The following is a 20,451-nucleotide window of genomic DNA, read 5'->3' as shown; positions in this document are numbered from 1 at the left end:
TCTGAGAGTGTATTAAGATCTGCACACTCTTTACAGAAAAAAGGGAAAAACAGACTTCTACCATGTACTATGGGCACATTTTTCACACTTGCAGATAAAGAGAGTAATCTGCAGTTTGGTGTGAAGAGCAAAGACTTCAGAGTCAGAAAGACCTGAGCTGGCATGCAGGACCATCCCCTGCCAGGTGTTTAATCTCGAGCAAACTCATCTCTCTGAGCCTGCCCCCTCGTCTACAAAACCAGAACAGTACCCATCTGCAGAGCTGCTGGGGAAATAAACAGAGCCTGTCTCCAGCAATGCCATACACTTTGGCGTCAAGCAGTCGATCGAAACCCATCACTGCCTCACTGAAAGTGTGATAGTAGGAGAGGTGTTCAACCTCTCTGTTGAAGTGGCATCCCCAGTTTTCTTAAGTGGGGAACACACCACCTACATCGCAGAGCGGCTGCGACTCCTGAAAGTACAACCTAACGCAAAGCCCCGAGCACAGAGCCTGCCCACAACAGACGCCCCAGACCAGGGTCCTTTCACCCTCTCTTCCAGTGTGGTCCTCAAGTGGTCCAGAATCCAGGAAAAGGGCCCGAAAGACATCCAGAAAGTAGGCCACTTTCTGGAGAGCAGCCGGTATGAATCCAGGGCAACATTGTGACATCGCTACGACAAGCATCCAAAGAAAGTACTTTCGTTATTCTGTTTTGTACACACTGCTTTTCTAGGCAGGTCACTACATAAATTTCTCTCTTTCCGTTTTCTTCTAAATACTTAAACAGCTTCCATTTCTCCTCCAAACGGATATTAGCTTCAGTATGCTATTATTCTCACCGCTGATATCAGTGGTTCCAAAACATAAAAACACCCTAACACTCTGTGCTTCCAGCAATGTGCTACTCCGCACACTTAGTTCCAAACAGATCTCCAAAACTTCAATTCTTTCAAAACGACTTCTACTACTATAGACTCCTGATGCCAGTTTTAAAACCTTTAACATCCTTCTACTTCAGTATCAGAGCTTGAGAATTCAAACGACACGAAAAGCTGTCATAAATTTAAAATCACGTTCACATGATGTTTCCCTTGAAACTAACTCCAATAATTTCCCAGACACAGATTCGTTTGCTAGTAAACTGAAACGTGCAGTCCTGAAAACACTCGGCGTGCACCTTCCAGCGGTAAGAACACAACCACTGACCCACCTACTTCCACCGTCCCAAAAGGGGAAATAAGCCATCCTCCCTGCCCCCCCCAAAAAACCCTATATTGAACATTCAGAGAAAAATCTGTAAATAGGAAGCTTTTCAACAGATTAGTATATACATCCACAATTTATTAACTGAGGCACAGAAACCTTACAAAACGACTCTGAAAGGCCCCAGGCGACGTGACCCTACAGGAGCATCCTCAAACGAGAAGCTCCCTAATTTTGGGGGGGGGGGGGGTGCGTTCCACAAGCCGGGCTCCCAAAGCGACAGCGAAGGAGTGACAAGCGGAGGCCCTTTTCCTGTTATTCCGCAGGGCCTGGGTGGCAGGGGGAGCGCCGAATCGCTGCCGCCCTATAGGGCAGCGTCAACAGCACATGCCCCCAAAACACTCTTGGATCCAAAAAAAAAAAAAAAACCCCAAAAAACAAAAACAAAAGACATCCACAGTGGCGAGTTTTTGTCGCCCTTAATTTAGGAAGCCGAACTACGTCTGGGAAAAGGAAGACGCCCGGCTGCTAACACGCAAGGACAACAGCACCCTACAGTCGGCCCCCCTACAGTCGAGGGGGCGTCTGGGACCACCGATCTAACAGCGCGAGGTGCAGGAGGAGGAGGAGCCGGGCTCCAGGAGGACCCCGACATCGCTGCGGCATCCCCCGGGGTCAGCGCGGGCATCCTGTAGGGCGCCGCCCCCATCCCAGGATGGAGAAGCCCCCCACCCCCACCCCGCCCCGAGCATCCGGGCGGGGTCATCACCTGGGGGTGGGGTGGGGGGACACGCGAGCGGCACAAAGGGGAACATCGCCAGCCCACGCCACCCCACGCAGAGACCCAGGACCGCCCCCCAAAGCCCAGCCGCCCATCCCAGGCCGCCGGGTCTGGACCACCTGGACCCATCCCTCCTCCCGGCCCGCGGACGCGCTCGGGGGGCCGCTCTCACCGGTCCCGAAGGCCTTGGCCACCAGCCAGGCCAGGTTGCAGGCCACCTTGGCCCGCGAGAAGTCGTAGTGGTCGAAGGGCTTGATGGCCGGCACGAGGAACGTCCGGCGCGCGTCCCGCGGCTCCGCCGCATCCCCCATCTTCTCCCGGCGCGACCCTGCCTTCCTTCACATGGCGGCGCCCGCGGGGCACGGGCCGGCGCGGACCCTCGCGGCCGCCGGCGCGGCGGGCATGGGAGCGGGGCGGCGCCGCGTCCGTCCCTCCGTCTGTCCGTCCGTCCGTCCGTCCGCCCGCGAGCGCGCGCGTGGCGCCGCCGCCTCCCCTTTGTCTCCCCTCAGTCACACGGGCGGCGAGGGCGGAGGCTGGAAGGGCCCGGAATGTGACGGGGGGGAGGCTCGCTCAGTCACGTTGTGGAAAATGTCCCCGCCATCGTCGCCGCCGCCCCCGCCCCCTCGCTCGCCCGTCTGTCTGTCCGTCCGTCCGTCCGTCCGCCCTCCCGCGGGACCCTCGGCCGGTGGGCGGAGGGCGGAGGGCGGAGGCCGAACGCGCACGCGCGGGCGGGGTGGAGGGTGGCCGGCCGCGGGAGACGCCGCGGGGAAACGCCGAAACCACTGCGGCGCCCGCCCGGCCCGCCTCAGCGCTCCCCCCGCCGCCGTCTCCGCCCGCCGCCGCCGCCGCCGCCGCCTCCCGAGTCTTCCTCCCGCCGACGGCGAAGGCGGCAGTGCGACAAGTCGTGGGTCCCAGGCTCTGAGTGCCTGCCTCAGCGGGGATGCCCTTGGATTGCCGCCCCCTCAGCCGGCCCCCCTCGGCCGCCCCCGCAGCCGCCGCCGCCGCCGCTGCGGTGTTCCGGCTGCGGCACGGGACGCAGCGAGCCGACGCGGGCACTGAGCATGCGCCCTCCCGCGAGGGCGGCCCCGCCCCCGCCGCGCTAGCCCCGCCCTGCCGCCCGCGGAGCATGCGCAGCCTAGCGCCCCGCCCGCGCCCTGGGTTCCGTGCGGCTGGTCTTTGATGCTCGCTGGGCAGGGCGCCCTGGAGTGGACATCCTCCGCGTCCCTGGCGTTTGCGGCCGCTGCTCCCGCTGCTGGAAGAGGAAAGGGAAGGAAGGGAGGAGAGAGAGGCCTAGCAGTGGCTTTCATTGTTTAGCTACACAGTGGTTAAGCAAAGAGAACTGGTAACGTGCACTGTTACGTGCACGCACTTTGCTGCGAACTTGACGTGCATGATCCTGTTTAGTCCTCGAAGTAACCCTAAGGGCTAGATGTTATCGTTGATAGACCCTGAAATTGCAAAGGTGAAGTGAGTTGATTAGGTCACGCATGGGGGCTTAGCCAGGATTCAGGAGCTATGAAGCTCCCACCCTGTATTAATTTCGCGACATCATGATACTTTTCTTAACTGGATTCTCCCCGCTTAAACCTCCTCTCTAGAAGGGGCACGTCCATCAATGCCTCCTCGTTCCTTCCAAATAGAGCATAAATTCTCATGCAAAGCGAACGGATGCCCACCGTGATTTGGCACCTGCAGACCTTTATGGCTTCGTTTGTCAGAGCCGCTCCCCATTTTCCCAAAGGGGCGTTCCTTCTCGGATGCCCGCGTCTTTGCTCGATGAGCTCCCTCGGTCCACTCCTCCTCGGCAATAATCACTTGCTCTAGGAAGCCCTACCGACACCCTCCCGGTCAGGTAGGTGCCTCCTCGACTGTCCCCAAAGCACCCTGTTCTTATTTCTGTCACAGCACTTGCCACATACATGCAATCAGCAATTACTTATCTGTCTTTCCCACTGATGACAGGGTCTATCTTCAGCTTCTGTACAGCACCCAGCCCATAGGAGTTGCTCAATTAATGTGTAGGAACTAAGGATGGGTATTACTGTAGTTCACGCTTATTGAGCTTGACTCATTAATGCCTCATGTTGTCGCAAATAACCAATAACCATTCTATAGAGGAGAAAGATAAGGTGAGATCTGAGCCAAGCTGAGGAGGACCCTGGGATGGCGGTCTCCACAAAGGAAGAAAGTCTTCCAGACAAGCATTTTTAGAACAAAAAACATACATCAAACATGCCCAGGATCACATTCATCAAAGTTTCAAAGAGATATTCAGTGCTAGATTAACAGGTCAACATGACCCTGATGTCTGTGAAAGGAAACTTACCTTCCCAGGACTGATATTGGTGTGGCAGGAAAGGAAGTCTGCATCCTTATCTTGAGAGAGTGCATTCCTTTACCTCAAGATAATGTTGAGTGCATTCTTTGCTTTGGTGGTTAAAGCAGAGGTACAGTGTAAGGTTGACAGGCCACAAGTCAGACAGGTTTAGTTCAGGCCGAATCAGGTTTAAACCAGGATAGCTACTCCATATGCCTCAATAGGTGAAAATTTCTTATCACTCACTATATCTCATTTTACTGCATTATCTAATTTTAATCATTGTCAAACCCTGTGGTATGTCATTTCACAGATGAGAATACTAAAGCTCAGAAAAATTTAAAAATTACCCCATATCACACTACTAGCAAAGTGGTAGAGCCAAAATTTGACAAACATGTATCCTGGGCGTGTTTAATGTATGATTCTTTGTTCTACAAAGTATAAGACTATACTGAAAACCATGCTTGTCTGGAAGCCTTTCTTCCTTTCTGGAAAAGGCCTTGCTGGGTTGTAATCCTCAGTTTTGGCTCAAGTAAAACTCACCTTATTTCCCTTATCTACAGATGATTATTGGTTATTTTTCATTGACAGGGGATAATAAAATTAACCTATGAATAATAGTTCACAAAGCGGGTTCATATGGTAACTATGTTAATTCTCACATCCATTCTGTGAAATAGGCATTCTTATCATCTCCCAATTCTAGCTGCAGGACTGACAGGCAGAGAGATTAAGTTGCATAGCCATGATTTCACGGTTGATTTATATCTGAGTCTGGCTTCAAAAACAAGTACGTCTTCTGACTCTGTTCCTCAGGTGCATTTCCTGGTGCCTGTTCCCTCCCCAGATTATGGAGGCTGACACCTACATAAATAAATGTACTAAAATGTAAAAGAGGTAAGTGCTGGAAGAGATAGAAAGGTGGAGGGACCAGGAAAGTTTCGTAGAGACATCTGTTGAATCTCATGTACTCAAATCCACCTTCAATTGAATTCCAAAGCAACAAGTCAAATTAAGAGAGACCTATAGCCCGGAGAGGTGGAAAAGAGATCCCGAAACATTTCACCAGTTGTTATAACAATCTGCAAGCCAGTACAAGATTCTCGAGGCCAGAAACCGTGCTTAATCAACTTGATGTGTGTATGTGGCCTAGCACAGCACTTTGCTCACATGGGTGCTGGGTAAATGCCTGCTGAATTTTACTGAAAGCTATGTCAACCTAAATAAACATGACGAGGAAGAGAAGGAAACAGACAGTTGCTCTGACTTGCCCTTGATTCAATGGTGATGCATTTAGTGGCGATGGCATTGCTATGACCCCAACTGGGGAGGAGTGTGTTTAGGAATGGGGAAAAAAATACCTACACAAAGAGCAGCTTTTACTTTCAGGGAGGCTGTGAAACTTGGGGTCATAGTATGAGGCTATTATTAACAGAGAAACACCCTGAGAACAAAGAAGAGGGATTCATTTTCAGGGAGACAGACACTGTAATAGGGTGTTCTTTGTGACACCTTCAGAATGCTCCCTTTCAAAACTTGGAAATCTCTGCAGAGTACCACTGTCAAAAAGAAATGCTCTCCACTGCTTTCTTAAGATATCTGACTTCGTTAAAAACAGAAACAAAACCCAATGATCCTTTGGGCTAACTTGTCCACCTGCCCAGCACTCCCTCTATTTTTTCTCTCCAGGCTGAGCCTCTATCCATTAGGCAACAGTTACACCTATTCCTACACATACTCTACAATCCCTCTTCTCTCTATTTTAAAAGTTTCTCTTCTTTCTCCCAGAAAATCCACAGTGTCAGCCAGACTTCCTTCTGTGCGGCCATACTCAACCTCTCATAGATTCATAAATGTATTCATTCATTCATTGGCCAGTATTGATTGACTGAGTACCTGGATGCTGAGGATGCAGCGTTGACCAAGACAGCTGAGGAAGCAAATTTTTAAGGAGAAAACGTAGAGATCCCAGGGCCTGAGCAGCCCAGCTTTCCTTTATTGTCACGTCTGTGTCTCTGTCGTTTAGAAGCCTTGTCACTTCGCCTGTAGACATCTTCAGCAGAGTGCACCCTCAGACACAAAGAAACACGAAACCACAGAGTACTACAGTGAGACCTCATGTTATTTTTAAAATTGCAAGCATGTATACATACACTATCATCCACTTTCAATCAGTTACACTAACAGTAGCTAACACTTATTCGGTGTTAACACTTTCTATGTATCAGCCTCTGCTCTATGTAAAGTTACTTAATCCTCACCACGGCCTTGTTGTTATCATCCTCCCTTGACAAACGGAGAAACCAATGTGCAGAGGACTTCAGTCAATGGTGAAGACCTTACGTCATTCTGAAACTCGAAGAACTAAAGTAAGTAAACTTTTAATCAACCAGGTTAAGAAGGACCAACGGGAAAAAAAGAATGCCTAGCTAACTGATGACAATAAGAGGTTTGTTGGTGGGAGAATAGCAGCATCCAGTAAACCAACGTGGGCAAGAAGGGTCTGTGCTGTGTATCTGACACTCTATCCTCTCTGGACACAGTTGTGGCTTTCGTCTGAATAGCTAACAGAATTTTACAAGGATTATCTCATCAACCTTCACCAAATTCCAACAAGGCCTGCATGGTAGGATGCCAAATGTGTGGCTGGAGCAACTGAAACACAGGGAGGCCACATAATTCCCGGAGTTGCACTGTGAGTCAGTGTCTAAACTGAAAAGTGAAACCTGGCCCTCGGGTTCCCAGGTACGGCACCCTATTTTCCCAGATCCCTAAGATATTTTTTCTTTACTTACTCCCTACTCCAACCAAGGTCCCTGAGTCTCTTGTAATGGGCAAAGCTTCCACCATTTTTAACACTATTGAAGATGGGTAAGGATATGGGAGGTAACAGAGGGAACAGTGGGCTCGGGGTAAGGACCCCGGCTTCCAGGACTGTTCCGCCACTGACTTGGGGGAACACATGTCACTTCTCTGCTCTCTGGTTTCCACTGCTGTAAAATAAGGGGGAGGAATTAGACAACTTCTAAGGTCCTTCCACTGCCAACAGTCCTCAACAGGAGGATGACACCCACATACGTGACCAGATCACAACTGAAGGTTAAATCAGTCAGCCGCCTAGCATTCAGGATTTAAATCTGTAGAGCAAGAGTTACTTTTTTATTTCCAGAGAGCTTCCTGATGGGATTGTGGGGAAAGCCTAGGGGAGGTTACAGAACAGGAAATGGGATCCTCCAGTGAAGGCAGGGACCGAGTCAAAAATGGAAGGACTCTAGAAAGAAGGGGATGGATGGAGTTGGTCGTTGGTCATTTTCCTCTCACTGGGCTTCCAGTCCCAGTGTCTCAAATTCTGCTAATGACACCACTTTCTGCTTAAAATGTGTCATCCTTGAGCCCTCCTCCTCTCTCACCCCACTCCATCCTAGCAGCCCAAGTATCTCTCACTTCCATTTACTCTGTTCCCTTCCCACGAATTTCTCGTTTCCTCTCATTCACTCCCACTCAGTTTCTCTGCTTTTGAACCCGAAGGTTAACGCAAGAAATCTTCCTAAACCTGAATTCTGATGAGTCAATGAACATCCACAGTCAGCAAATGTTAGTGATTTCAGACTATGCGTCCGATACTGTACTAGGCCTTTCACATACTGCATCTCATTTAACTCATCATAAAACAGCATGTAACATAGGTATTGATCTCTTTTTACAGACGGAGAGTTTACGAGGATTCCTCAAGTTTTGCAGGAAGAATAGAGCTGACACTCAAACTCATGGCTCCTGATTGGTAGTTCAAGAATCTCTCCAGCCTCCCTCCCCTGACTTGCTTACTAGATGTAGTCTGAGCACTTGCCTTGACTTTGAAGATCCTCTGCACAATGGCGTATCTTTATATTCATATTTCCCCAGAAGTTTCCTATACATATCAAGCCAAATTACTCTCAAGCCCTTGAGTATATTTAATCCTTTCCAAGGTTTGGATAATTTTATTAACCTCCCTCCATTACGCCCTCCACCAGACCAACACGAGCCATTGAAATCTTCTCACTTTTCAGCATCTGCCTCAAATGCCACCTCTTTCGTGAAGCTTTCCTCGTTCCACCCTTAGCTTCTCTGATCTCTTTGTGCCTTCTTATGGTATGCTTTGTCTTGAATTATAGTTCTTTCTGTGCTCCATAAGAGAACAGACAATCTTATTCCACTTCATAATTTCCATCAGTACCTAATATTAATAGACCACAGGAAATATTGGTTGAAGAGATGAAAGAACCAGTGAATTAACAGGTAACAAAAAATACACATGAACACACATTCTAGGGCCGTGAAACAGATCACTATAACTAGTTTGTATGGGAATTAAAGATGGGAAGTCGATCTCCTCAATATTATACTAAGTGGTTCCCAGTGTTTCCTAAACGTTGTTATGTTTTATTAGAATTTATCCTGAGAAAATGGAGCGATTTTTTCGTAAAACTCATATTCTTTCTTCTGAAGGACTATTTTTTATTATGAGATTATCCCCTTTCTGCTTGTTTTTTCTGTTAAAATATCCTTTCTCCTATGAAATAATGGTGATTACTGATGGTGGCTGAGCTTTCATGTAACCTCCTTTGGTAAAATGAAAAGTTAATAATCCTATGTTCACCCTTCTCCAATTTACTTATTTATTTATTCATTCATTCTTTTGGGAAACTTAGCTGCTTTGTGAAATGCCAAAGTTTGGAGACCTCTGCTCTAATGGGCTGAACTCAGTGAGTCCTGATTAGCTTCTTAAACAAAATGGGCTCCAAATAGCTTTCCAAAAACAAGGCCAAAATCTGTTATTTTTTGTGTATCATGTTTGCTATGGAAACAGTTATTATTGTAGTTTCAAAAATGTTGGTATTTTCAAATATGTTGGTATTTGAACAAGTCATGGCATATGGGCTAAATTTTCCTTCTTTTTCAGTCACTAAAAATATAAATCAAATCTTCCTTTAAAGTGTTAGTTAGGAGCTATGCCTAAACTTTTGTGGGCCTCCTTGTAAGCAGATTTTGAACTATCTGTGGATGTAGGAAATGGTTGCTTCTTTCCTTATGCCCTATCGACAGCTGGAAAAATACACTGCACTTCTTTCTTATGCTTGATCTTTTCGGTCAGGATACTAGGCAGATTTTGAATATATGACTTTGATTAACAGAAACAAAATATGGTGGCTTCCTTCCCCTGATTCCGTTTTCTCATCTGTTCCGCATCTTTCTCCTAATTTGCTAGATCAGAGAAATGTAACTTCCTGTTTAGTTTCTTATGCTGTTAATTTAAAGGTTCTGGATAAAACTAGAAGGGGAAAATTACAGCTTGACGTTGAGATTTTGAAAAGGCAAAAGCTTGTGGCATCCAAAATGATATTCTTTATGGAACTTAGACAACTGGGAACATTATTTGTGCCATGTGAGAAACCCTTTACTTCTAGGTTATTCGAAATGAAAGCTGGAATTGGAAAGGAAAAGAAAAGCAACAAATAGCCTGGTGGGTTAAAAATGTGCTCAGATAGTCCTTCACAGTTCCAAAATCAAAAAAGTTTCTTTAGAAATTGAAGAAATACTCTGGTGCTTTTACTAATCCATTTAAAATCTGCTTCAACCTATTTCTTATTGTATTTTGAAACATTTTTTGTTATATCACATTAGTCGACACGATTCAGAATAATAACAACCATTTGTGAATAAAATTAGGAGATTTTTATTTGTTTGTAAATAAAATTGCAAATGCTAAGAACCACCTGGATGTGTGTAAATAGTAAACCATTGTCTCCCCATACGTTTCTCTTGCACACCCACATTAATATTTACATAGAGGGGTTGGTTCAAGCAGGTCAGAAATCTGTACATCATTTAACTTTTTATTTCACTGGAAATGAATGTTATTGCTTAACTTCCACGGACCACTTAGCTAGTCTGGTTAACTTTCTAGAGCGAGGGTGGGAGTGGGAGATGGGAGCAAAGATGTGGAGGTGGAGGTGGTTGTAGGACAGACTGTCCCCAAATCAGGGCCAGCACTTTTTTTTAAAGTATGTTATTTTTTCATCAGGAAGAGCGAAAACAGTATAAATAACTTAAGGGACCCCACATCAATACTAAAAAAAAAAATTAGAAAACATTCTTCTAATTGCCATTCAGTATGTTGTTTATACTTAAACCTCGAATTTTTTTTCTCCTGATGAAAGCAATCCACATTCATTTCTTTCGTTTAGAAAATACAGAAAAACAAAGCAAAGAAATAAACACCTATAATTTCACCACTCAGAAATGTGCTTTGTATATCCTTCCACTCATTTGTACCTAAATGAGATCATACCGTAAATCCCATTTATAAATTGTTTCTTTCACATAATTGTATTATTAATTCCTTTGATATTAATAAATATTCATCTAAGACATCAATTTAATGCATAACAGAATTTCATTGTATGGATGCGTTATTTTTTTTATTCTAACCAAGCCCCTGTTATAGGATATTTTTGTTATTTCTATATTTTTGTTTTTACAAATAATTCCATAAGGAATACCCTTGAACATACATCTTTGCCTACTTCACTGCTGTTCTTAGCTATGGCCAAATTCTTAAATGTGAATTGCCAAGTCGTTTTTGTACGTCTTCTGATATATATGTTACACTGCCCTTCCGACAGGTTATACCCATTTTCATGCATACCAGCAAAGTGTAAGAGTCTACATTGTTTTTTTCATTTGTATTTCTTTTGCTAAATAATGATGTTAGCATTTCTTTATAATTTTTTTTTAAAGATTTTATTTTTTCCTTTTTCTCCCCAAAGCCCCCCAGTACATAGTTGTATATTCTTCATTGTGGGTCCTTCTAGTTGTGGCATGTGGAACGCTGCCTCAGCGTGGCTTGATGAGCAGTGCCATGTCCACGCCCAGGATTCGAACCAACGAAACACTGGGCCGCTTGCAGCGGAGCACGCGAACTTAACCACTCGGCCACGGGGCCAGCCCCACATTTCTTTATAATTTTATTTGTCTTTTTTCTCCTCTTATAAGACTAGTTTCCTACTTCTCTATTAGGGAATTCATCTTCTCATATTGATTTGTGAGAGACATGTTACAGATTAAATATACTAACTCTTTGTCTATCAAATACAATCATTTTTCCAAGTTTATCATTTCTCTTTTAAAGATTTTATTTTATTTTTTCCTTTTTTCTCCCAAAGCCCCCCAGTACATAGTTGTGTATTTTTTTTTAGTTGTGGGTCCTTCCAGTTGTGGCATGTGGGACGCCGCGTCAGCATGGCTTGGTGAGCAGTGCCATGTCCGCACCCAGGGATCCAAACTGGCAAACCCCTAGGCCGCCGAAGCAGAGCACGAGAACTTAACCACTCGGCCACGGGGCCGGCCCCTGTCATTTCTCTTTTAATGTTACTTGTAGAATTTTTTGACGTATTTGTTCTTCTGTAGTCAACTCTATCAATCTTTTCTTTCCCAGTTTCTGCCTTAGATGTTAAACTTAAAAAGCCATTCCTCCATTGCCGCCCCCCAAAAGGTTATATAAATGCATACAAGAATTAATAAATGAATTGCCCCTGGTATTTTGTCAGCAGAGATATTGAGACAGGACTGTTTTGATCTCAAGAACATTTTTACTTTACGTACTAACACCAGCATTTTCATCAGAATTATACCAATAATGTCGATTACAAAAATAGCATTTCCAGAGTGAGCACCATTAGCCTAATTTAATTCTTTGATCAATTCTCTGTACTCTGTGGCTAAACTACTCACAGTTTTTTTCACTTTCTTTTCCTGTCTTACTGAGAGTATTTTTATTGGGATTAGTTCTTTTGCTTGTAAATTTACAACCAAGATTTTACTTTTTTGCATGACTTTTTTGTCCATGTGAACTTCTAACAGCATCCTGCTATTATAAGGTTTCTTTCGTGGCCATTGCTTTTAACAAGTTTAGTTTTCCTGAGTCACATTTTTATACCTCTAATTTTGTTAAAAAGATGTGATTCTCCAAATAGTTTTTCATCTATTACAACTTTTAGTGTATGCAGTCTGGGCCATTGTCTTTTTTATTTTGTGTGGATTATTTCTACTAGTAACTTCCATTATGAGCTGGATAAAAGACCAAAGGACTGGCAATTGATTAAATGCAATATGCTACTCTAACCACACAAGAGAACAGAGAGTAGGACCTGTTTGCCAGCTCACGGCGGGTAAGTGATGTGGTGGATAAAGAGGTCCACAAATTCTTTGCTATTCCTTTCAAAAGATGGAAGCGGATTCCTCTTCTCTTGAACGTGGGCTGGAAGAAGGGGCTCAATTTTAAAGCACAGGAAAAAGGCACAAGGGGCCATGTCCAGAGCCTAGTCGTTGGAGACTAGGTCACAGAAGGCATTGCAGGTTTCTGCTCATTCTCTCTTGGAGCACTGGTCTGGGGGAAACCCGGCCGCCATGTTGGAAGGACACTCAAGCAGCTTAGGGGAAGGCTCCCCCGGTGTGAAGAACTGAGGCTGCCTGCCCGCCGTCAGGAGAGCGAGCCGTCTTGGAAGCAGATGCTCCAGCTGCTGAAAAGCCATCAGGAGAAGCCGACAGCCTCATGGGAGGCTGTGCCACAGTGACTCAGCCACACTGCTCCTGGATTCCTGACCCTCAGAAACCGTGTGGGACAGTGTTGGGTTAATTCGTTATGCTTCAGTAGTAAAGAGGATACGACAGTGAGTTGCAGGGAGGGGTCAGAAAAGACTTCTGGAGATGGCACCGGGGCAGTGATTTGTCCTCCATCAATGATGCTGTAGGGAATGCCCCCTCTGTGTTGCTTCTCCACCTGCCTCGCTGTATTCTCTCCTTTCAGTCTCACCTCTCTGCTTCCTGTCCTCATCCTGCTTCACCTCCCCACCCTCTCTCTCTCTCCTTTCCTCTTCCCGGTCAGATAGCAGTGGGAAGGGTTGTATAAACCATTCTGGACTGTGGTAAGAAGAAAACAGCTTGGATGAGGACATATTACCCCCTCTAGAAGGCACTCACTTCCGAGGTGTGGATTTATATATGATAGACAGATACTCCACCCCTCCTCCCAATCATCCTAAAATGTTCACTCATTTTGTGCCCATTGTGGGTGGGCACCATGGGATTTCAAATGAATGGTTTGGGAAATAGCTGTTTTATTTATAGCTTAAGGAATGTTTAAAATTAACTACAACATAAAAACAGTGATCTTGACTAGTCAAATTCGATGCTTGGTTTTTATTGATGAACAGAACTAAAAGAATGGATCCACAAGCCCTAAGCGTCTCTTGCCAAGAAGAAAATTTGCTGACGGAGACAGGACGGACAGCTGAAAACGCAGAAGTAAAGCCTATTTCTACTAATTTTCAAAAGGTTTGTGGGGCTGGCCTGGTGTTGTAGTGGTTGAGTTCAGTGTACTGTACTTTGTTGTCCTGGGGTTCATGGGTTTGGATCCCAGGCATGGACCCACTCCACTCATCAGCCATGCTGTGGTGGCATCCCACACACAAAATAGAGGAAGATTGGCACAGATGTTAGCCCAGAGCCAATCTTCCTCACCAAAAAAAAAATCCAGAATGAAAGAAAGCTTGCATTTGGTGTGATGAAATTGCTTACAGAATTGTCCACTCTGCTTAGAACTCTCTTGGCCTCAGTTCTTTACCAACTGCACCTCTCCATAGGCAGCCTGAGTGTCCTCACAACATGGCAGCAGGATTTGCCCAGAGCAAGTGACCCGAGAGAGCAATAGTTATAAAAGACAGAGGATGCATTTCTAGCTTATGTAATAATCAGATTTTCTTTTCTTTTTTCTTTTTTTTTTTTTTGAGTAAGATTAGCCCTGAGCTAACATCTGCCGCCAATCCTCCTCTTTTTTGCTGAAGAAGACTGGCCCTGAGCCAACATCCGTGCCCATCTTCCTCTACTTTATATGTGGGACGCCTGCCAGAGCATGGCTTGCCAAGTGGTGCCATGTCCGCACCTGGGATCCAAACTGTTGAACCCTGGGCTGCCAAAGTGGAACGTGCGCACCTAACCGCTGTGCCACTGGGCCGGCCCCAATAATCAGATTTTCAATTTGTTTATTTACTCCTGTCACTCCCACAAATAAAGGATTTTAATTAGTCTCTCACTTTTGTTAATAGGCCTCTTGGCACATATTCCCTGGGGTCCATCAGCTATAATATATTTTATGTGTGTGTGTGTGTGTGTGTTTTTAAGATTGGCACCTGGGCTAACAACTGTTGCCAATCTTTTTTTGTTTTTTTTTTTCTGCTTTATCTCCCCAAACCCCCCCGTACACAGTTGGATATCTTAGTTGCACGTCCTTCTAGTTGTGGGATTATTTTGTGTTTTGATGTAAATTCTTTCCTTCAATAAACTGTTTTCCACCAGACACTTCCAACTGAACATCTAAACGGATAGTATATCATTTTATGGAATAATTGTATGGGATAAAGCATTAAATCTCAAAATATTACTTGTTAGAGTAGGACCTTATTAAAGCATGACTCCGCACAGACCTCTCTCTTCTGAAACATAATAAGTAAGTACAGTAAGAGTTTACACTAATGCTTAGTCTGTAACTTGCATACCAGGCTAACACCCGTCCCCAGACAGAATTCCAACATTAAAAAAGAATGTCACTGCCTTAATTTTCAATCTCCTCATGAAGATCAGAAGCAGCATTCAATTTAGAAAAATCACTGCCACCCGGCATTGCTCCCGTTGAGGAAACGCTGGAAGAACAATTGTAGTTCAAAGGACTGTGTTGCTTTAGACATTCCAGGGGACCGGAGAGAATGCTGAATAAAGCAACGAAGGGGACAGCCCTGCTGGAGGGAAGAGGGGCCAAGTGGCCTCAGAGGCCCTGTTCAACCCTTGAGCGGTTGCTCACGGTTTCATGTAACTTTTTTTCTTTATTGAGGTATAATCATTGAACTTTAAAAAAAATTGTTTTGTTGTATTTTTTAAAAAAATATATTAATTATTGTAGTTTAACAACATTATGCAGTTTTTAATACAAGGTATTTTTTAAGTGACTCCGTGGGATCCCAGGTACCTTTTTTTAGAGGAAATTCTCTAAAAGAAAACAGATTACCACACTTTTTCCAAGCAAACGTCTTCGTTCTTTCCGGATTCCAAATGGAAATAAAGCTACCTTATGGAACAAATATTCGCCAAGAGTGTGATTGGTTTTTGATCAGAGGTCTCATTGAAACACCCACTTTCCTAGTTGAAGCCTTTCCCAAAACGTCTCAAAATAAGAAGCGAGCGCACAACTTGACGAAGGGAGAAAATCAGGCTCCCCAGAAAATGTTCGGCTGGGTTTACTTGGTGTGTGTGTTTTCAGAGTCTGTAAAAAAAGCAATCGCTTGACACACAGTTGTCTGATGAATCGAGTATTCCAGCCAAGTTATAAATCTCAGCAGTGGAGGTTTAAATGGCAAATGTTGGTGGGGACAGTGCCCGCGCTGCAGCACGACTCCGGGCGAACAAAGGAGCATTCATGAGTCTTGTCAGCCCCTTAATGCGCCACTTAACACACCAGCGAAACATAAGGTTCCTAGAGCTGTTAGCGAAGTTTATCTGGAAACCTCAGCGGCACAGAAAGAACCATTAAAATCGACCTGGCCTCTTCCATTCATCGGACTTCCGAGACACCAAATATTATTTTGGCACATATATTTATTTCATTAGATAATAATGTGCTTTTACTGCTCAACAAAACTAAGAAACTTCAAGCTCGGTGTAGCACATGACCAGTTTGGTTTTTGTTTGCTTGTGTTCTTAAATTTCATTTTCTGTCTTAAAGCTCATATCCACCTCCTAACTAAAACAAACAACCATTACAAACCATGGTTTACTGTATAAATTTGATATGGTTGACTTTAAAAAAGGACAAAGAAAAGAAAACCAGGGGGCTGGCCTGGTGGCATAGTGGTTAAGTTTGCGTGCTCTGCTTTGGCGGCCCAGGGTTCACAGGTTTGGATCCTGGGTGTGGACCTAGCACCTCTGGTCAAGCCATGCTGTCGCAGTGACCCACATAAAATAGAGGAAGATAGGCACAGATGTTAGCTCAGTGAAAATCTTCCTCAAGCAAAAAGAGGGAAATTGGCAAAGAATGTTAGTTCAGGGCCAATCTTCCTCACACACACACACACAAAAACCCCCAGGAAATCACAGGGGTCATAATGGAGCTGTGTACAGGCCGGCTCCTCCTCCGTGGGCTGAAATCTCATTTTGGGGCCTAATTAGAAAAGATTCCTCTTTGCTCCTTTCTCTACTGGATTTTAAGGAATGTGTTATAGAGATTGTTCTGCTGGAAAAGCAGAAATAAAAACAGTATGAGAATGGATTAATCTAACAGTTTTCAACTCCCCATTTTTAATTCTCCTAGCATTTGTCTATGGAAATACCTGAAACAGAATGCACATGCCCCACGAGCCTTTTTTAAAAAGACTTGAGTGGGGCTGGCCCCGTGGCCGAGTGGTTAAGTTCGCGCGCTCCGCTGCAGGCGGCCCAGTGTTTCGTTGGTTTGAATCCTGGGCGCGGACATGGCACTGCTCGTCAGACCACGCTGAGGCAGCATCCCACATGCCACAACTAGAAGAACCCACAACGAAGAATACACAACTATGTACCGGGGGGCTTTGGGGAGAAAAAGGAAAAAATAAAAAATAAAAATCTTTAAAAAGACTTGAGTGGCCAGCCCAGTGGCCTAGTGGTTAAGTCTGTATGCTCTGCCTCAGCAGCCCAGGGTTCATGGGTTCGGATCCCAGCTGCACACCTACACACTGCCCATCAAGCCACGCTGTGGTGGCATCCCACATACAAAATAGAGGAAGACTGGCACAGATGTTAGCTCAGTGACAATCTTCCTCAAGCAAAAAGAGGAAGATTAGCAACAGATGTCAGCTCAGGGCCAATCTTCCTCACCAAAAAAAAAAAAAAAAAAAAGGACTTGAAAACACAAGAGGAAGACTAGAGGCATACAGTGTTAATTCACTATAGGGCACTGTGCTGCCACCTTTTTGGAGTTTCCCTACCTTCGGGGAGACCCCTGTGCTTCCCTCTCCCACCCCACTCTCGCACAGGGCAGGTGGAAACCCAGGTGATGTTAGGCAATGTAGGGAGTGGACGGACAGCTGGATCAAGGTGTCCTCAGGGTGGGTTCCACTTACAGCCCTGCACTTAACTGCAGGCCAACATACTTCACTGGGACTCAGTTTCCCCATTTTGAAATAAGGGTGTTGAAGAAGACATTAGCAACTGTAAAAGTCCATGGCCAAGTTAAATCAAGTCACCCTTGGCATCGAAGCGGGTCTGCTAAAATAGTTTCTACGACAACGCAGAGAATTGCCACGCTGTTGCTCTTCCACTGCATCCCCTTATGGCTGGTCTTGGGGCTGCTTTCTTTCTAATTCTTTTCCTTTTCCTCTGGCTCCTGGCTCCTGTTTCCTCAACTGTATTCCTCGCTCTAACGCTATACTGCACCCCCCACCCCGCCTGTTTCACTTTTCCCTTCATCGTTCCCTCATCTTCCTGAAATCCAGCTCTGTCTTCACTCTTGTACCCTAGGGAAGCAATTTCAGAAAGCACTGCTTGATTTTTTTTTTTTGAGGAAAATTAGCCCTGAGCTAACTGCTGCCAATCTCCTCTTTTTGCTGAGGAAGATTGGCCCTGAGCTAACATCCGTGCTCATCTTCCTCCATTTTATATGTGGGACACCTACCACACCATGGGTTTGCCAGGCGGTGCCATGTCCACACCTGGGATCTGAACCGGCGAACCCCGGGCCACCAAAGTGGAACGTGCACACTTAACCTCTGCGCCACCGGGCTGGCCCCGCACTGCTTGATTTTAAATGACTTCTTCATTTGCTGTGTTACAAGTAGAAAATGCTGTTGTCAAATCAAGGTACATGACACTCTCCCTCAAGTTCAAAATGTTAGAATAATGTTTCTAATGTCAGGCACTATGTAGTTACTATATAAAGAGCTAACATAATGGGCCAGCCTGGTGGCGCAGCGGTTAAGTGCGCACGTTCCGCTTCTCGGTGGCCCCCAGGGTTGGCTAGTTTGGATCCCAGGTGTAGACATGGCACCACTTGGCAAAAGCCATGCTGTGGTAGGCGTCCCACATATAAAGTAGAGGAAGATGGACACGGATGTTAGCTCAGGGCCAGTCTTCCTCAGCAAAAAGAGGAGGATTGGCAGCAGATGTTAGCTCAGGGCTGATCTTCCTAAAAAAAAAAAAACAACTAATATAATTATTTGTAGGTATAAATCAGGCAAGATTAATTTACTATATTTTAAATTGTTTTATCTTAAAATATTTCGAGCTTAGAGAAAGTTACAGAAAATAATATCATAAAGTACCGCCCACTGATCCTTGTCAGATCTAAATATTTTGCTATGTTTCCTTCAACTTTTTAAAAATAGAATGTTACAGATGTAGTTAAAACCTTCTAAATACTCTTTCCCCGTCCCGTCGCTCACTCTCTGCCTGCTGTGTGTGTGCTGTTACACACCAAATGTTTTTTCCCTTGCATCTTTTTATAATTGTATTACCTATGAAAATGGAATAAATAAAACAGTATTGACATATATTTGTAAATCTTATATTAATGATATCCTACCATTGAAGCCGGGTACCTAAGGGTTACTTTAAATATTCAAAACGAACGTGATCGGGGCTGGCCCGGTGGTGCAGTGGTCAAGTTTGCATCCTCCTCTTTGGCCGCCCAGGGTTCACAGGTTTGGATCCCAGGCACAGACCTACACACTGCTCATCAAGCCGTGCTTGGTGGGGTCCCGTATAAATAGAGGAAGATGGGCACAGATGTTAGCTCAGGGCCAGTCTCCCCTCCCCCCAAAAAAGAACATGATTACCCTTGTTCCCAACATAGACATATATGAAAAGAACTTAATCTTGTTAGTTTGCTGTTTTCTTGTTTAATCTGAAGGGTGATTCAAGGGTCACAAGGATTTACGAACTTGTTTTGCAGAAGAAAAAGAATGCCTTTAAGGAAGTTATGATCACCAGACAACCAGCCCCCAGCTGCTGTTGAAGCCCAGAAGTCAGATTGCCCAAGGGCTTATCTGGAGTGAAAGAAATACGGATTCCCCTTTGGTTTCTCCGAAGCTCCTCCTGCAAGCTCCTTCGCTCTGTAAAGACCGCCTGCTTTCTTCTTTCTCAAGGCAGGTTTGAGAGCACCTATCCTCCTGCCTTCTGTTCTGGCCAATGCGAATAAACCTTTCTCCGTCTCCAAGCACCATGTCTCAGTGATGGGCTTACTGAGCATCGGGCACAGAAGTTGAGACTAAGAGGTTCTGTATCACCATCCTTCACTCCTGTTGAGATTTACCCATGCTGACAAATTTAGCTCAAGCTCATTCATTTTGACTGCTGTATAGCATTCTTTTATATGACCATACCACAATTTATTTATCCATTTTACTATTGGTGGACATTCAGATTGTTTCTAATTGTTCACTGTTACAAACGGTGTTAGAATAAATATTCACGTACCTGTTTCTTTGGGCACAGGTGTGAGAGCTGCTGAGGGTTATAAAGATGTACGTCTTCAACTAAATATGTATTCCTAAATTGCTCTCCGAGGAGAGCATTTGAAAGGGGGATGCAACTGAAGCTCCCACGAGCAGGGGGTTAGTTCACCCTGTTCCACATCCATACCAGCGCTGGACATCAGTCGACTTTCACATTTTCTTTATTGATCTCTTCGTCTATCCTGATGTCAGTGACACTTTGCACTGATTACATACCTTTATGGTAAATTTGGAAATCAGATAGTATAAGACTTTCACATTTTTTTCCAATCTGATGTATAGAAATGCTGGCTCACTCTGGTTATAATTTGCATTTCTCTGACGACAAGTGAGTTTGAGGATTTTTGTTCCATGTTAATTGAATTTTTTCTGTGACTTGCCTATTCGTATCCTTTGTCCATTTTGCCTTTGTTTTTATTCTACTTAGAATGTTCCTTTGTGGATTGTGTGAGATAAGTATGTAATTTTTTTTTCCATATGATAGATTAGTTTTTCCGCCACCAATTACTGAAGAGGTGGTCCTTTCCCCCAGGCATGTGTTGTGCCCTATACAGCTTCCATGTGTGAATGCCTTCATTTTGCCACTCTTTAT

At 44.9% G+C, this 20,451-nt stretch overlaps 2 protein-coding genes across 8 annotated transcripts in view; one reads left to right on the top strand and one right to left on the bottom strand.

Moving 5' to 3' along the window:
• CAMSAP2 (calmodulin regulated spectrin associated protein family member 2) overlaps positions 1-2,805 on the bottom strand; it is a 110,437-nt gene extending 107,632 nt beyond the window's left edge. For 2 of the 7 annotated variants that reach the window (XM_070602034.1, XM_070602035.1), the window contains exon 1: positions 2,140-2,805. In XM_070602034.1, coding sequence (XP_070458135.1) covers positions 2,140-2,278 — 139 coding nt within the window. In that variant the 5' untranslated portion in view covers positions 2,279-2,805. The remainder of the gene's footprint in view (positions 1-2,139) is intronic. The other 5 variants (XM_070602033.1, XM_070602032.1, XM_070602038.1 and 2 more) reach the window with 5 other exon arrangements.
• LOC139080597 (uncharacterized protein C10orf95-like) lies at positions 2,310-3,026 on the top strand. The gene has a single exon (XM_070602007.1). The coding sequence runs from the start codon at positions 2,310-2,312 to the stop codon at positions 3,024-3,026; it is 717 nt and encodes a 238-aa protein (XP_070458108.1).
• Positions 3,027-20,451: the final 17,425 nt, after the last annotated feature.

This window comes from Equus przewalskii, chromosome 31 (assembly GCF_037783145.1).
Source record: "Equus przewalskii isolate Varuska chromosome 31, EquPr2, whole genome shotgun sequence".
NCBI classification, from domain to species: domain Eukaryota; kingdom Metazoa; phylum Chordata; class Mammalia; order Perissodactyla; family Equidae; genus Equus; species Equus przewalskii.
This window is presented reverse-complemented; position numbering and strand designations above follow the sequence as displayed.

What these genes read in the sequence shown, in the direction of transcription:
- LOC139080597 (XM_070602007.1), top strand. Translation starts at nt 2,310, where the DNA reads ATGGCGGCGCCCGCGGGGCACGGGCCGGCGCGGACCCTCGCGGCCGCC.